Raw genomic sequence first — 14,182 nt, forward strand, 5'->3', positions numbered from 1 at the left:
TAGAGGACATAGTATAGAGGAGGGGTGCTTACAACGAGAGTTAATTTCTGTTTTAGAAGGTAGAAGATTATCCATCAAACATGAAGTTCTAGTTCACTTCTAATCCAGAAAACACCTAAAAGTTAAAAATAACTCATATTCTCCACCAGGAGAGATAGCATCAATCATTTCTCTGCCCTATTAATCCCACAGGAACTCAGATAAGGTGGTCAATAGGAAATGCGTTCTGGGTTGGTGTTACAGAAGGAGGAACTATTGTTAATACTATTCATGTCTTTGAAAGCTTCTTCTGAGGATATGCATGTGAGCAATGTTCAACCCAAATGTCTAACAGGGTCTTTTGTTTCTTTAGTAAGCATGTTTATCAGGGGCAGCAGGAAAAGGAGAAAAAAAATCTGTGAGCATCAGTGCTGGTGGCTCTGTCATTCAGAACCCTATCCTCTCTCTTCACTGTCCTTTGTCTAGAAGCAACGGCAGATGGGAAGGTCAACACCCTATCCACTGAGTAACTGTCTCAGTACCAGAGTACATGGGGCCAAACTGCCTCCCTGAAGAAAAGGAGCACTGACAGCATGCTGGTGCAGCCATGCTAAGATGGGTCATATTCCTGCTCCAACACTCAATGCAGAGCTGGATTTGCCCTGTGTGTAGCAGCAGCCTTAACCCCACCACCTTGCATCCTAGGTTCAAGACCTCATCCACCAAGCTATAGAAAAATAGAAAGCCATAGAAAATAGAATTGAATTCAGTTATCTATTGTGAGGAATCACAGTTTATACGTTTCCCATCTAGTTTTGTTTTTCTTCCGGTCAGTGATCAAGTGTTAGTTAAAAAACAGATTTGAAAAAATTAAGATTTTATTTCTCATTAACTGGGTGCAGGGGTGCTAAGTCGCTTCAGTTGTGTCCAATTCTTTGTGACCCTATGAACCATAGTCCGGCAGTTTCCTCTGTCCATGGTATTCTCTAGGCAAGAATATACTGGATTGGGTTGACATGCCCTCCTCCAGGGGATCTTCCCAACCCAGGGATAGAACCCATGTCTTTTACGTCTCCTGCATTGGAGGGTGGGTTCTTTACTACAAGTGCCACCTGGGAAGCCCATTAATTGAGTGCACTTACCTGTAATAAGCACACGATGATTGGAATCAAATATCATAGAGTAAATCTGCATGTCTCCTGGTCCTCCCTGGCTATCGTGGAAGACTTGTAATAGTGAAAGAGTCTGTATATCCCATACTCTGAAAACCTGGAGGTATAAAGAACAGGGGTCACCATTTTTCTACTTTACTTTCCCTACTCAAAGCTATTGAGGTGAACCATCTTCAGAATCTGCGATATGCTCTTAAAAACTTGCAGGAAAGTATGATTTGTATGATGAGCACTCATTTGCTAAACTTTAATTTGGTTCTTGATTCAATTGTTATTCATTAATGTCAGAAGAAAATAAAAGCAGTGATTAAAAGTTTGCCAATAGGAACTAGACTTTTTCTGTCCTCAAAAAAGATAGGGGAAAGACATAGAATTTATTATCCTTTAAGAATCTGGACAAAGAATAAAGGGCTGGTTATGACTCACAGTTTATCTGAAGCCATATTTCTCTTTACACTATAGATTAGAAAATAGAGACACAGCATAGTTCAGGTGGAGGGTTTCAAACTGCTCATTCATGACTTAAGATGAGAACGTCTTACTAAATGAGGTTTCTAAGAACCTTCCCTGTTCCTGTCCAGGAATGAAGAATTACAGAAAGCAGTTCTTAGGGATGGTGTAGATATAGGAGGGACTTCCCAGGTGACACTAGTGGTAAAAAAAAAAAATAAATAACACACCACATCTGCTAATGCAAGAGACCTAAGAGATGCAGGTTCAATCCCTGGATCCGGACAATGCCCTGGAGGAGAAAGACTATAGGTAAATACATTATTAGTGCTCTGCTTTGAGGAAGGAAAGAGACCTAGGTTAGTTACTCAGATAGAACTCGGGATAATATAATAGAAAGAACAATAAAGTACAAATTCAGCAAAACTGGGTCAAGTTTGCTTTGTCACTTGAAACAGCTAGTCTTAGTATTCTTTATTATTCTTTTTTTCCTTTTTCAGAAAGTTACATTGTGATTAAACTTCAGGGAAGAAAAGTGATTTGATTAAGGATTACAAGTCCTAGCATGCATCAGCATGAAATAATATTTTTATGTCATAATAGTCATTATTATATACATTACCTATTGCTATATTATATAGTACTTCCTAAATTGGAATATTTGTTGAATAAATGAGTGATAATTTTATAGAACTACATATAAAGATTTGATAAGTAGTTTTGTTAACAGAGGTATTAACTTCTTACTTAAGACAGAGTTCAAAACTTCATTATTGTGAAGGCAGGTTGGTACTTATATGCAGGAACATAAAAATGTCAAAATCACGTGATCAGAAGCTTGGGTCACATGTATACCTTCTACAAGCCACTATTACTCAGAACCTGTGCAATTGTTACAAAGGAAGTCGTTACTTCCTTTGTGCTAGTAAAAATGTAAGTTTAGGAGGTAGCTACAATATTGAAACTTATCACTGTTTGCATGACAGAGTGGAGGAGTCCATTAGGACAATTTATGGAGTTAGGTTCAGAGCCTATTTATGAATTAGGTTCAGAGAGACAAGTAGGGGAAGTGGAATCAAGGGGTGTTAAGTTTATTTCTGTTTTGTTTCCAGTTCTATTGTTTTGTTTGAGATGCTTCATGGTTGGCGGTCTTTTCACTGTTCATGTATGTGCTCTGAACTGTGATTGGAGGAAAGAACAAAGTGAAAGTGAAAGTTACTGTTGTGTCTGATGCTTTGCGACCCCAAGGACTTCTCCATGGAATTCTCCAGTCCAGAATACTGGAGTGGGTAGCCATTCCCTTCTCCAGGGGATCTTCCCAACCCAAGGATCAAACCCAGGTCTCCCAAATGCAGGTGGATTCTTTACCAACTGAGCCACAAGGGAAGCCCACGGAAAGAACAAAGGATGAAGCAAAAGAGGCTTTGGGTTTCAGTTCTAGTCCATCATTTAAATTTCTTAAGCCTTCGTTTTCTTGTTTCTAGAATGGACATAATAACACCAGCACTCTCCACCTCAGTGAATCGATGTGAATATCTTTTGAAACCTGTGATGTTTTCTGCACAGTGAGTCTATTTTCTACTTCTTTTGTGTGTTTTTAGGGAAGTGGTGATTGTTGGCAGAAGGCACAAAGACCTTCCTCATTATGTTGCATCTCTCCTCTAGGTTCTTCTGCTGCCCTCTCCCCTTAGGTTGTTCTAGTTACTGTGATACCAAACTGCTTCCAGTTCCAAAAACCTCTTTTTCTCTGTTGTCTCAGCACATTCACACATACTCTTGCTACCATCTACTGTTTCCTCTCCTCACTCTTATCTATCTAGCTAACTGCTGCTCTTTCTTTAAATCTGTCATAAAGATTATTAGCATTAGAGTTCACAATGCTACATCGCAGCCTGGGTAGGAGGGGAATTTATGGGAGAACGGATACATGCATATGTATGGCTGAGTCCCTTTGTTGTCTACCTGAAACTATCACAACATTGTTTACAGGCTACACTCCAATATAAAATAAAAAGATTTTTTTAGAAAAGAGTTAGAGTTCAGGTCACAATAGTGTAATGAATTTGCAGTATGGTACCTCGATGCACCATTTCTTCTCCAAACACAGACAGTCAAGTTAAAAAGAGAAAGCAGAAAGAAACAAAGCAAGATATGTAATCTCTGTAGATCCAACAAAGCTAGAGGAGGTGGAAATTCCAGCTGAGCTATTTCAAGTCAAAAATGATGCTGTTAAAGTGCTGCACTCAATATGCCAGCAAATTTGGAAAACTCAGCAGTGGACTCACAGGACTAGAAAAGGTCAGTTTTCATTCCAATACCAAAGAAAGGCAATGCCAAAGAATGTTCTAACTACCACACAATTGCACTCATCTCACATGCTAGCAAAGTAATGCTCAAAACTCTTCACGCGAGGCTTCAACAGTGCATGAACTGAGAACTTCCAGATGTTCAAGCTAGATTTAGAAAAGGCAGAGGAACCAGAGATCAAATTGTCAACATCCATTGGATCATCAAAAAGGCAAGAGAATTCCAGAAAAACATTAATTCTGCTTTAATGACTATGCCAAAGCCTTTGGCTGTGTGGATCACAACAAACTATGGAAAATTCTTCCAAAGATGAGAATACCAGACCACCTGACTTAAAATTGGGAAAGGAGTAGTCAAGGGTGTATATTGTCACTCTGTTTACTTAACTTCTATGCAGAGTACATCATGCAAAATGCCAGGTTAGATGAAGCACAAGCTGGAATCAAGATTGCTGAGAGAAATATCACTAACCTCAAATATGCAGATGACACCACCCTTATGCCAGAAAGCGAAGAGGAACTGAAGAGCCTCTTGTTGAAAGTGAGAGAGGAGAGTGAAAAAAAACTGGCTTAAAATTCAACATTCAAAAAACGAAGATCATGGCATCCGGTCCCATCATTTCATGGCAAATAGATGGGGAAACAATGGAAACAGTGAGAGACTTTATTTTCTTTGGCTCCGAAATCACTGCAGATGGTGACTGCAGCCATGAAATTAAAAGACGCTTGCTCCTTGGAAGAAAAGTTATAACCAATCTAGGCAGCATATTTAAAAGCAGAGACATTACTTTGCCGACAAAGGCCTATTTAGTGAAAGTTATGGTTTTGCCAGTAGTCATGAATGGATGTGAGAGTTAAACCATAAAGAAAGCTGAGTGCCGAAGAATTGATGCTTTTGAACTGTAGTGTTGGAGAAGACTCTTGAGAGTCCCTTACACTGCAAGGAGTTCAAACCAGTCAATCATAAGGGAAATCAGTCCTGAATATTCATTGGAAGGACTGACTTTGAAGCTGAAACTCAGATCCTTTGGCCACCTGATATGAAGGACTAACTCATTGGAAAAGACCCTGATGCTGGGAAAGATTGAAAGCAGGAAGAGAAGGGTATGACAGAGGATGAGATGGTTGGATGGCATTATGGACTCGATGGACATGAGTTTGAGCAAGCTACAGGAGTTGTGATGGATAGGGAAGCCTGACGTACTGCAGTCCATGGGGTCACAAAGAGTTGGACATGACTGAGCGATTGAACTGAACTGAACTGAACTGGATAGATCCAACTAAGAGAGGCATACAAAACAATGAATGGGCTCCAACCAGAGCCCGGGCACTGTCTGGGGCAGAGTGGCAGCAGGGGAGCAGCTCTAGCAGGGCAGACAGGACCACAGGCACTCTCACCACTCTATGGCAGTGCCCAGAGCAGGTCTCCTGGTTCAGGAAAAGGAGACTGAGAAGGAACTAAACCAAAGCAACCTCTGGTTCAGGGACTAGATCTATTTCTAAACTGAGGCGTACATGCCTATGTGAGGAGATATGGAGTAGCAAGCATATAGATACACACATATGCACACACACATATACAGACATCATGCTCCTAAATATTAAAAAGAAACCTATTTTTAGAAAAGTTTAGAGGACATCTTTATGAACTTGAGTTTAAAAATTTATTTTTAAGTCATTATTTTATCTTATTTTTCCATCGTTTTTAAAAGTGAATAAGCTAAGCAAATATATATTTTAGATTCTTTTCCCATGTAGACCATTACAGAGCATTGAGTACAGTTCTCTCTGCTATACAGTAGGTGCTTATTAGTTATCTGCTTTATTTATAATAGCATATTTATGTCAGTCCCAATCTCCCAATTTACTTCTCCTTCTTTCTCCACTGGTGACCCATAGACTTGTTTTCTACATCTGTGACTCTATTCTGTTTTATAAATAAGTTCACTGATACCATTTTTAAAAGACTCCACATATAAGCAATATCATATGATATTCGTTTTCTATGTTTGACTTACTTCACTTAGTATGACAATCTCTAGGTGTATCCATATTGCTGCAGGTGGCGTTATTTTGTTCTTTTTATGGTTGAGCAATATTCCATTTTATATATATGTACCACATCTTCTTTCTGCACTCTTTTGTCAATGGACATTTAGGTTGCCACCATGTCTTGGCTATTGTAAATAGTGCTGTGACGAACACTGGGGTGCATATATCTTTTCAAAATAGTTTTTGTCCTTGCTGGATATATGCACAGGATTGCTGGATCATATAGTAACTCCATTTCTAATTTTTCAAGAAACCTCCCTACTTTTTTTTAGAGTGGCTGCACCAATTTACATTTTCACCAGCAGTTAAGGTTCCTTTTTCCACACACCCTTTCCAGTGTTTATTGTTCTAGATATGTTGATGGTGGCCATTCTAATTGGTATAAGGTGATATCTCATTAAGATTTGATCTGCATTTCCCTAATAATTAGTGACGTTGAGCATCTTTTCACATGCTTGTTGGCCATCTGTATGTTTTCTTTGCAGAAATGTCTATTTAGATCTTCCTCTCATTTTTTAATTGTTTTTTCATACTGAACTGCATGAACTATTTGTATATTTTGGTGGTTAATCCCTTGCCAGTCACTATGTTTGCAAATATTTTCTCTCATTATGTGGGTTGTCTTTTCATTTAAAATTATTTTTAATTGGAGGATAATTGCTTTACAATGTTGTGTTGGTTTCTGCCATACAACATGAATCAGCCATAAATACACATATGTCCCCTCCCTCCTGAACCAGATCACTTACTCTTTCCTCTGCATCATTCAATTTACTACTTATGGCTTTTTAGCTCAGCTTTCATCTTGGCAAATGATTTTTTTCTAATTTTAATTGGCTCTTCATTATAATTTCTTTTTTTTTAATATTGATAGGCATTTCTATCAATAGCCTTTCTTAATTTCTTCAGTATTTTTATTATCTTGGGCTCTAGTAGGCTAGACAGGTCTGTTTCATTGTTTGTTCTTTCACTGGAATTCTCTTGATCTTTTAACTGAGAGAGGTTCCTGTGCTTCTTCATTTTACTTATATTTCTCTATGAGTTTTAACAGTTACCACTGTCATTTTGAAGGGCTGCTTTCATGTGAGACCATCCCTATGTAGCCCGCATGAGTCTAACATTTTTGGCACAAGGGCCCTTTTTAAGTCTGGATGCCTGACACGTCTTTCCTCAGTGTGCGGCTCTTCTTTTCACTTGAACACTTAGAGGACGATGTGGGGTTATTAATTGTCTATTTTCAATTGTTGTATCTCAGGGAATAGGGAGGCTGAAGAGGGGAGATATGGGGGAACAGCCAGTTGGTGGAGTAGTCAGAACACAAACAGTAACTATCGATTATATGGGCATGGTGTTTGGTGCCCTGAAAAAATTACAATAGTAACATCAAAGGTCACTGATCACCATAACTAATACAGTGTTAATTGTGGAAACATTTGGAATACTCAAAGAATTCCTAAAATTTGACACAGAGACACAAAGTGAGCAAATGCCATTGGAAGAACGGTGGAGATAGACTTGCTCAACTCAGGGTTGTGGCCAACCTTTACTTTGTAAAAACCTCAGCATCCTCCAAATGTAATAAAACAAAGCACAGTAAAACAAGGTCTGCCTGTATTCTATTATCCTCCTCAACTTTCTCAAATGGCTCACCCAAGGTCATAAATTAGAGCCAGAACTTAAATTTAGTTTTACCTGATTTCAGAGGCCATGTGCCTGGAATTGAGATAGGGCAGGAAAAAAATCTTCACTTAGGACAATATCTTAGACATAGTCATGGATAAGATAAAGTCCAGCTGAGCAGCAGGCCAGATGGGCAAACCTCTGACTTGCTATGAGTTATCTATCCACTTGGCACTTGGTTTCAGCACATTGCTTCTTGCTCTAAGCCACACCCACAGCCTAGTTAAGCTTTACCTTTCCTGGGGTCCTTTCATATCACTTTCCAAAGCGAAGATTTAAGAAAATAACAATGTGTAAACACTCATTTTCATCTGTTATAAATGATAAAAGCATATTTCCTTCTCAGAAAAATAACCACTGGTAACTATAGAGTTGTGCTTGGGAAGATCGCGTGCGTGCTAAGTTGCTTCGGTCATGTCCGACTCTTTGTGACCCCACTGACTACAGCCCGCCAGGCTTCTCTGCCCATGGGATTCTCCAAGCAAGAATCCTGGAGTGGGTTTCGATGCCCTCCTCCAGGGAATCTTCCCAACCCAGGGGTGGAACCTGTGTCTCTTACGTCTCCTGCATTGGCAAGCGGGTTCTTTCCCACTAGTGCCACCTGTCAACCATTATTCTTGTTTTTGTTAATAAAATAAAAACAACTGAAATTTATATTTCTATTTTTTCAATGTTTGTCAGTTCTTCAGGAGCAATAAATGTGGCATAGCTATTAAATACTTGAGCTCTGTAACTAGAAAAAAAAATTTTACCAGTGCAGGAGAAAATAATATCCTGGTGGAAAGTCTGCAAATCTCAGAGGAAGGATGAAAATCTACTTTAAGAGCTTAGATAAAGGCACAGTGTAGGCACATGACTACCCATGGTGATTTATTAAAACTTGATGTGATGAAAGCTAATTTATATGAAGTAATATGAAGGAATGTTAAATGTGTAAAACCTGGCTATGATTTTTGCTGACAAGGAGGAGAAAGTGGGGAGGGGAAGGAAATTGAGAAGGAGAAGAGGAAGCTGGCTTAAGCAAAAATATGTATGTGCCTGGATTGCTATTCTTTGTGCCTAAATTGCTCCTTTCCAAGATCTTCATGGGGCTGGCTGCTCTGGTCATGGCAGGTTTCAACATTTATGTCACCTCTTCAGAGGTGATACTCAGTCATATCACATTGTTGTATTTTCTATTCATTGGAATAGTTAACATTCTGTTTTCTTACATGATTGTTACTTTGCTTGTCTCCCTCTTCCCCTAGAATGTACACTTCCTGTGGAGAGGGCCCTGACTGCCTGGTTCAGTTTTCTGTCTCTAGAACCCAGAACAATACCTGAAACAGAGAGGAAACTCAAGAAAGAAAGCTTGCTGAATAACTAAATGAATGATCTCTCTGTAACAGTCTTGTGAGCTAAGCACCACTACAGTTTACAGACAAAAAAACTGAGGGGAAAGATATTAAGTATTTTGCCCAAGTAGAGCTGCTAGGGTGCTTGAAAGAGCAGCACTGAAAACACTCACTATGTCTAAAGGAAACTAGAAAGCTTATCTCTGCTGTCTCTTCACCTCTGGACATGAATGGCCTGAACTTCTTTTGTTTGTTTTAATTTATTTATTAATTGAAGGATAATTGCTTTACAGAATTTTGTTTTCTGTCAAACCTCAACATGACTCAGCCATAGGTATACATATATCCCCTCCCTCTTCAACCTCCCTCCCATCTCTCTCCCCATCCCACCCCTCTACGTTGATACAGAGCCCCTGTCTGAGTTTCCTGAGACATATAGAAAATTCCCATTGGCTATTTATTTTACATATGGTAATGTAAGTTTCCATGTTACTCTCTCCATACATCTCACCCTCTCCTCCCCTCTCCCCATGACCATAAGTCTATTCTCTATGTTTGTTTCTCCATTGCTGCCCTGCAAATAAAGTCTTCAGTACCATCTTTCTAGATTCCATATATATGCGTTAGTATACAATATTTATCTTTCTCTTTCCAACTTACTTCACTCTGAATATAGGCTCTAGGTTCATCCACCTCATTAGAACTGACTCAAATGTGTTCCTTTTTATGGCTGAGTAATATTCCATTGTGTATATGTACCACAACTTCTTTATCCATTCATCTGTCGATGAACATCTAGGTTGCTTCCATGTTCTGGCTACTGTAAATAGTGCTGCAAGGAACAATGGGATACATGTGTATTTTTTAATTTTGGTTTCCTCAGGGTATATGCCTAGGAGTGGGATTGCTGGGTCATATGGTGGTTTTATTCCTAGTTTTTTAAGGAATCTCCATCATAATGTTTTAGTTTTTATGTCTCAACAATCTTACTGTCTTTCTAGTACCATTTTAAAAATTAAAAATAATTTCCTTTGTTGTGCAGAAGCTTTTAAGTTTAATTAGGTCCCATTTGTTTATTTTTTTCTTTTATTTCCAATATTCTGGGAGGTGGGTCATAGAGGATCCTGCTGTGATTTATGTCGGAGGGTGTTTTGCCTATGTTCTCCTCTAGAAGTTTTATAGTTTCAGGTCTTACGTTTAGATCTTTAATCCATTTTGAGTTTATTTTTGTGTGTGGTGTTCTAGTTTCATTCTTTTACAAATGGTTGACCAGTTTTCCCAGCACCACTTGTTAAAGAGATTGTCTTAATCCATTTTATATTCTTGCCTCCTTAGTCAAAGATAAGGTGTCCATAAGTGTGTGGATTTATCTCTGGGCTGTCTATTTTGTTCCACTGATCTATATTTCTGTCTTTGTGCCAGTACCATACTGTCTTGATGACTGTGGCTTTGTAGTAGAGCCTGAAGTCAGGCAGGTTGATTCCTCCAGTTCCATTCTTCTTTCTCAAGATTGCTTTGGCTAGTCGAGGTTTTTTGTATTTCCATACAAATTGTGAAATTATTTGTTCTAGCTCTGTGAAAACTACTGTTGGTAGCTTGATAGGGATTGCATTGAATCTATAGATTGCTTTGGGTAGTATACTCATTTTCACTATATTGATTCTTCCAATCCATGAACATGGTATATTTCTCCATCTAGTAGTATCCTCTTTGATTTCTTTCACCAGGGTTTTATAGTTTTCTATATATAGGTCTTTAGTTTCTTTAGGTAGATATATTCCTAAGTATTTTATTCTTTCCGTTGCAATGGTGAATGGAATTGTTTCCTTAATTTCTATTTTCTCATTATTAGTGTATAGGAATGCAAGGGATTTCTGTGTGTTGATTTTATATCCTGAAACTTTACTATATTCATTGATTAGCTCTAGTAATTTTCTGGTGGAGTCTTTAGGGTTTTCTATGTAGAGGATCATGTCATCTGCAAACAGTGAGAGTTTTACTTCTTCTTTTCCAATTTGGATTCCTTTTATTTCTTTTTCTGCTCTGATTGCTGTGGCCAAAACTTCCAAAACTATGTTGAATAGTAATGGTGAAAGTGGGCACCCTTGTCTTGTTCCTGACTTTAGGGGAAATGCTTTCAATTTTTCACCATTGAGGATAATGTTTGCTGTGGGTTTGTCATATATAGCTTTTATTACGTTGAGGTATGTTCCTTCTATTCCTGCTTTCTGGAGAGTTTTTATCATAAATGGTGTTGAATTTTGTCAAAGGCTTTCTCTGCATCTATTGAGATAATCATATGGATAAGCAAGGTGAAAAGACAGCCTTCAGAATGGGAGAAAATAATAGCAAATGAAGCAACTGACAAACAACTAATCTCAAAAATATACAAGCAACTCCTGCAGCTCAATTCCAGAAAAATAAATGACCCAATCAAAAAATGGGCCAAAGAACTAAATAGACATTTCTCCAAAGAAGACATACAGATGGCTAAAAAACACATGAAAAGATGCTCAACATCACTCATTATCAGAGAAATGCAAATCAAAACCACAATGAGGTACCATTTCATGCCAGTCAGAATGGCTGCAATCCAAAAGTCTACAAACAATAAATGCTGGAGAGGGTGTGGAGAGAAGGGAACCCTCTTACACTGTTGGTGGGAATGCAAACTAGTACAGCCACTATGGAGAACAGTGTGGAGATTCCTTAAAAAACTGGAAATAGAACTGCCTTATGACCCAGCAATCCCACTGCTGGGCATATACACTGAGGAGACCAGAATTGAAAGAGACACATGTACCCCAATGTTCATCGTGGCAGTGTTTATAATAGCCAGGACATGGAAGCAATCTAGATGTCCATCAGCAGATGAATGGATAAGAAAGCTGTGGTACATATACACAATGGAGTATTACTCAGCCATTAAAAAGAATACATTTGAATCAGTTCTAATGAGGTGAATGAAACTGGAGCCAATTATACAGAGTGAAGTAAGCCAGAAAGAAAAACACCAATACAGTATACTAATGCATATATATGGGATTTAGAAAGATGGTAACGATAACCCTGTATACGAGACAGCAACAGAGACACAGATGTATAGAACAGTCTTTTGGACTCTGTGGGAGAGGGAGAGGATGGGATGATTTGGGAGAATGGCATTGAAATATGTATAATATCATGTATGAAACGAATTGCCAGTCCAGGTTTGATGCATGATACTGGATGCTTGGGGCTGGTGCACTGGGACGCCCCAGAGGGATGGTACAGGGACAGAGGAGGGAGGGGGGTTCAGGATGGGGAACACGGGTATACCTGTGGTGGATTCATGTTGATGTATGACAAAACCAATACCATATTGTAAAGTAATTAACCTCCAATTAAAATAAACAAATTTATATTTTAAAATACACAAGGAAAAGAAAAAAAATAAAAAATTAAAATTAAAAATAGTCTTATTATAAAAGCAATGTATATTTTTTGTTAAAAAGATATAAATACAAGAAAAAAAAAACACAAAAAGGGAAAAAAAATTAAATCCATCCACAACCTTGCTACCCACATAATCACTATCATCCCTGATAATATATGATAGACACATATATTAAAAATGGGTTAATATCTTACATGCTATTTTATTATATTTTGCATAATATATTGTGTATACATTCTCATATCAATATTCATCCATATGATGTTGAAAGTCTATGTGACAATTTCTATGATATAAAAAGAGATATCATAAATTGCTGATTTAAGGGGAGGAGGAATTAGAGAAAAGTGGTCAAATGATACAAACTTCCAGTTAGAAGATATATAAGTACTAGGGGTGTAATGTATAACATGATAACTATAGCTAACACTGATGTATGACATATATGAAAGTTGCTAAGAGAATAAATCCTAAGTATTTTCATTACAAAGTTTTTTTAAGAGCATTTTTTTCAATTTTTGGTTTCAGTATTAGATAATGAATGTTCATTAAACCAACTGTGGTAATAATCATTTCATGCTGAATATAAGTCAGATCATTATGCTTAATGATACATTAATGTTAATCTCATACAGTGTTACATATCAATTATATCTCAATAAAACTTAGGGAAAATAAATTACTGAATAAAAGCTTTATTTTTAGAAACTGAATTTCTCACTCTCTATCCCTTACCTTTCCTTTTTATTTTCCTTTTTATTCCTTTTCTTTTTTCTTTTTTAAACCTATATAAGCAATAGCACCATAAACATCCTTTTACATTGGTCTCCGGGCACTTTTCTGATTATTTTATTAGAATAAATGCCCCCCAAATTTTTGCCACCTTTACCCCCGGCAGCACTATGTAAACATGCCTATATTCTTTCCCTTCTCCTTCCTTCATCCTATTTTCCTACTGATTTGTTAAAGTTTTTTTTATTTGTATAAGAATATTATTCCAGTTTATGTCATTTATATTACACGCTCCCCCCTCTGTTATCTGTCTTAACCTTTTCTATGCAGATAAGAAGGTTGTCTGGGGTCAGGATAGACACAAGATTGGCTACATTTATTTAATGCAAGTATACAGATGTCATTTTTCTTTACATGTGCAAAATTGGGATAATTACAGGATTGTTACCAGCATCAAATAAGTTGTGATGTAAAATAATGAGGATAGTGCCTGACTCTTGATAAGCATTTGATAAATGACAGCCTTTATAATAATTACAGTTTGAATATTCATATAGTCACTTTTTTTTTCTTTAGTTGTAGACGTTACACATAGGAATTACCTGATGGCTATATGAATATTCACCTGTGTTTTCTTCCGGAAAATTTTACAACTACTATGGTTTTACGTTTTACATTTAAAATATTTAATCCATATGGAATGTATTTCATTGGTAATTATGAAGTAATGATTTGATTACTTATTTTTTCCTAATATGGTTAATCAGTTTTCCCAACATTTATGAACAAACCATCTTTTGCTCATAAACTTAAAATGCTACTTCTATCATATATGAAATTCCCATTCACACTTATGTGTGAATCTTCTTTTGTTTCATAGATGTGTCTATTGCTGCATTGACTGCTGTTCTGTTTTATTTATTGAGGCTTTATTAAATGTTTTAATATCTGATAGGGAAAGTGTTATCTTGTAATCTTATTTTCTAAAGTTTCTAGGATATTTTTGTATGTCAACACTTTTATAGTAACTTTAGATTTGGC

The 14,182-nt window shown here is 37.3% G+C and overlaps 1 protein-coding gene across 2 annotated transcripts in view; it reads right to left on the bottom strand.

The window, feature by feature from the left end:
* The window catches only part of WDR64 (WD repeat domain 64), a 120,301-nt gene that overhangs the window by 60,409 nt on the left and 45,710 nt on the right, over positions 1-14,182 (bottom strand). For both annotated transcript variants that reach the window (XM_027565949.1, XM_027565948.1), the window contains one exon: positions 1,122-1,248. In XM_027565949.1, the coding sequence (XP_027421750.1) occupies positions 1,122-1,248 (127 nt within the window). The remainder of the gene's footprint in view (positions 1-1,121; positions 1,249-14,182) is intronic.

Source organism: Bos indicus x Bos taurus, chromosome 16, assembly GCF_003369695.1.
Source record: "Bos indicus x Bos taurus breed Angus x Brahman F1 hybrid chromosome 16, Bos_hybrid_MaternalHap_v2.0, whole genome shotgun sequence".
Taxonomy (NCBI): domain Eukaryota; kingdom Metazoa; phylum Chordata; class Mammalia; order Artiodactyla; family Bovidae; genus Bos; species Bos indicus x Bos taurus.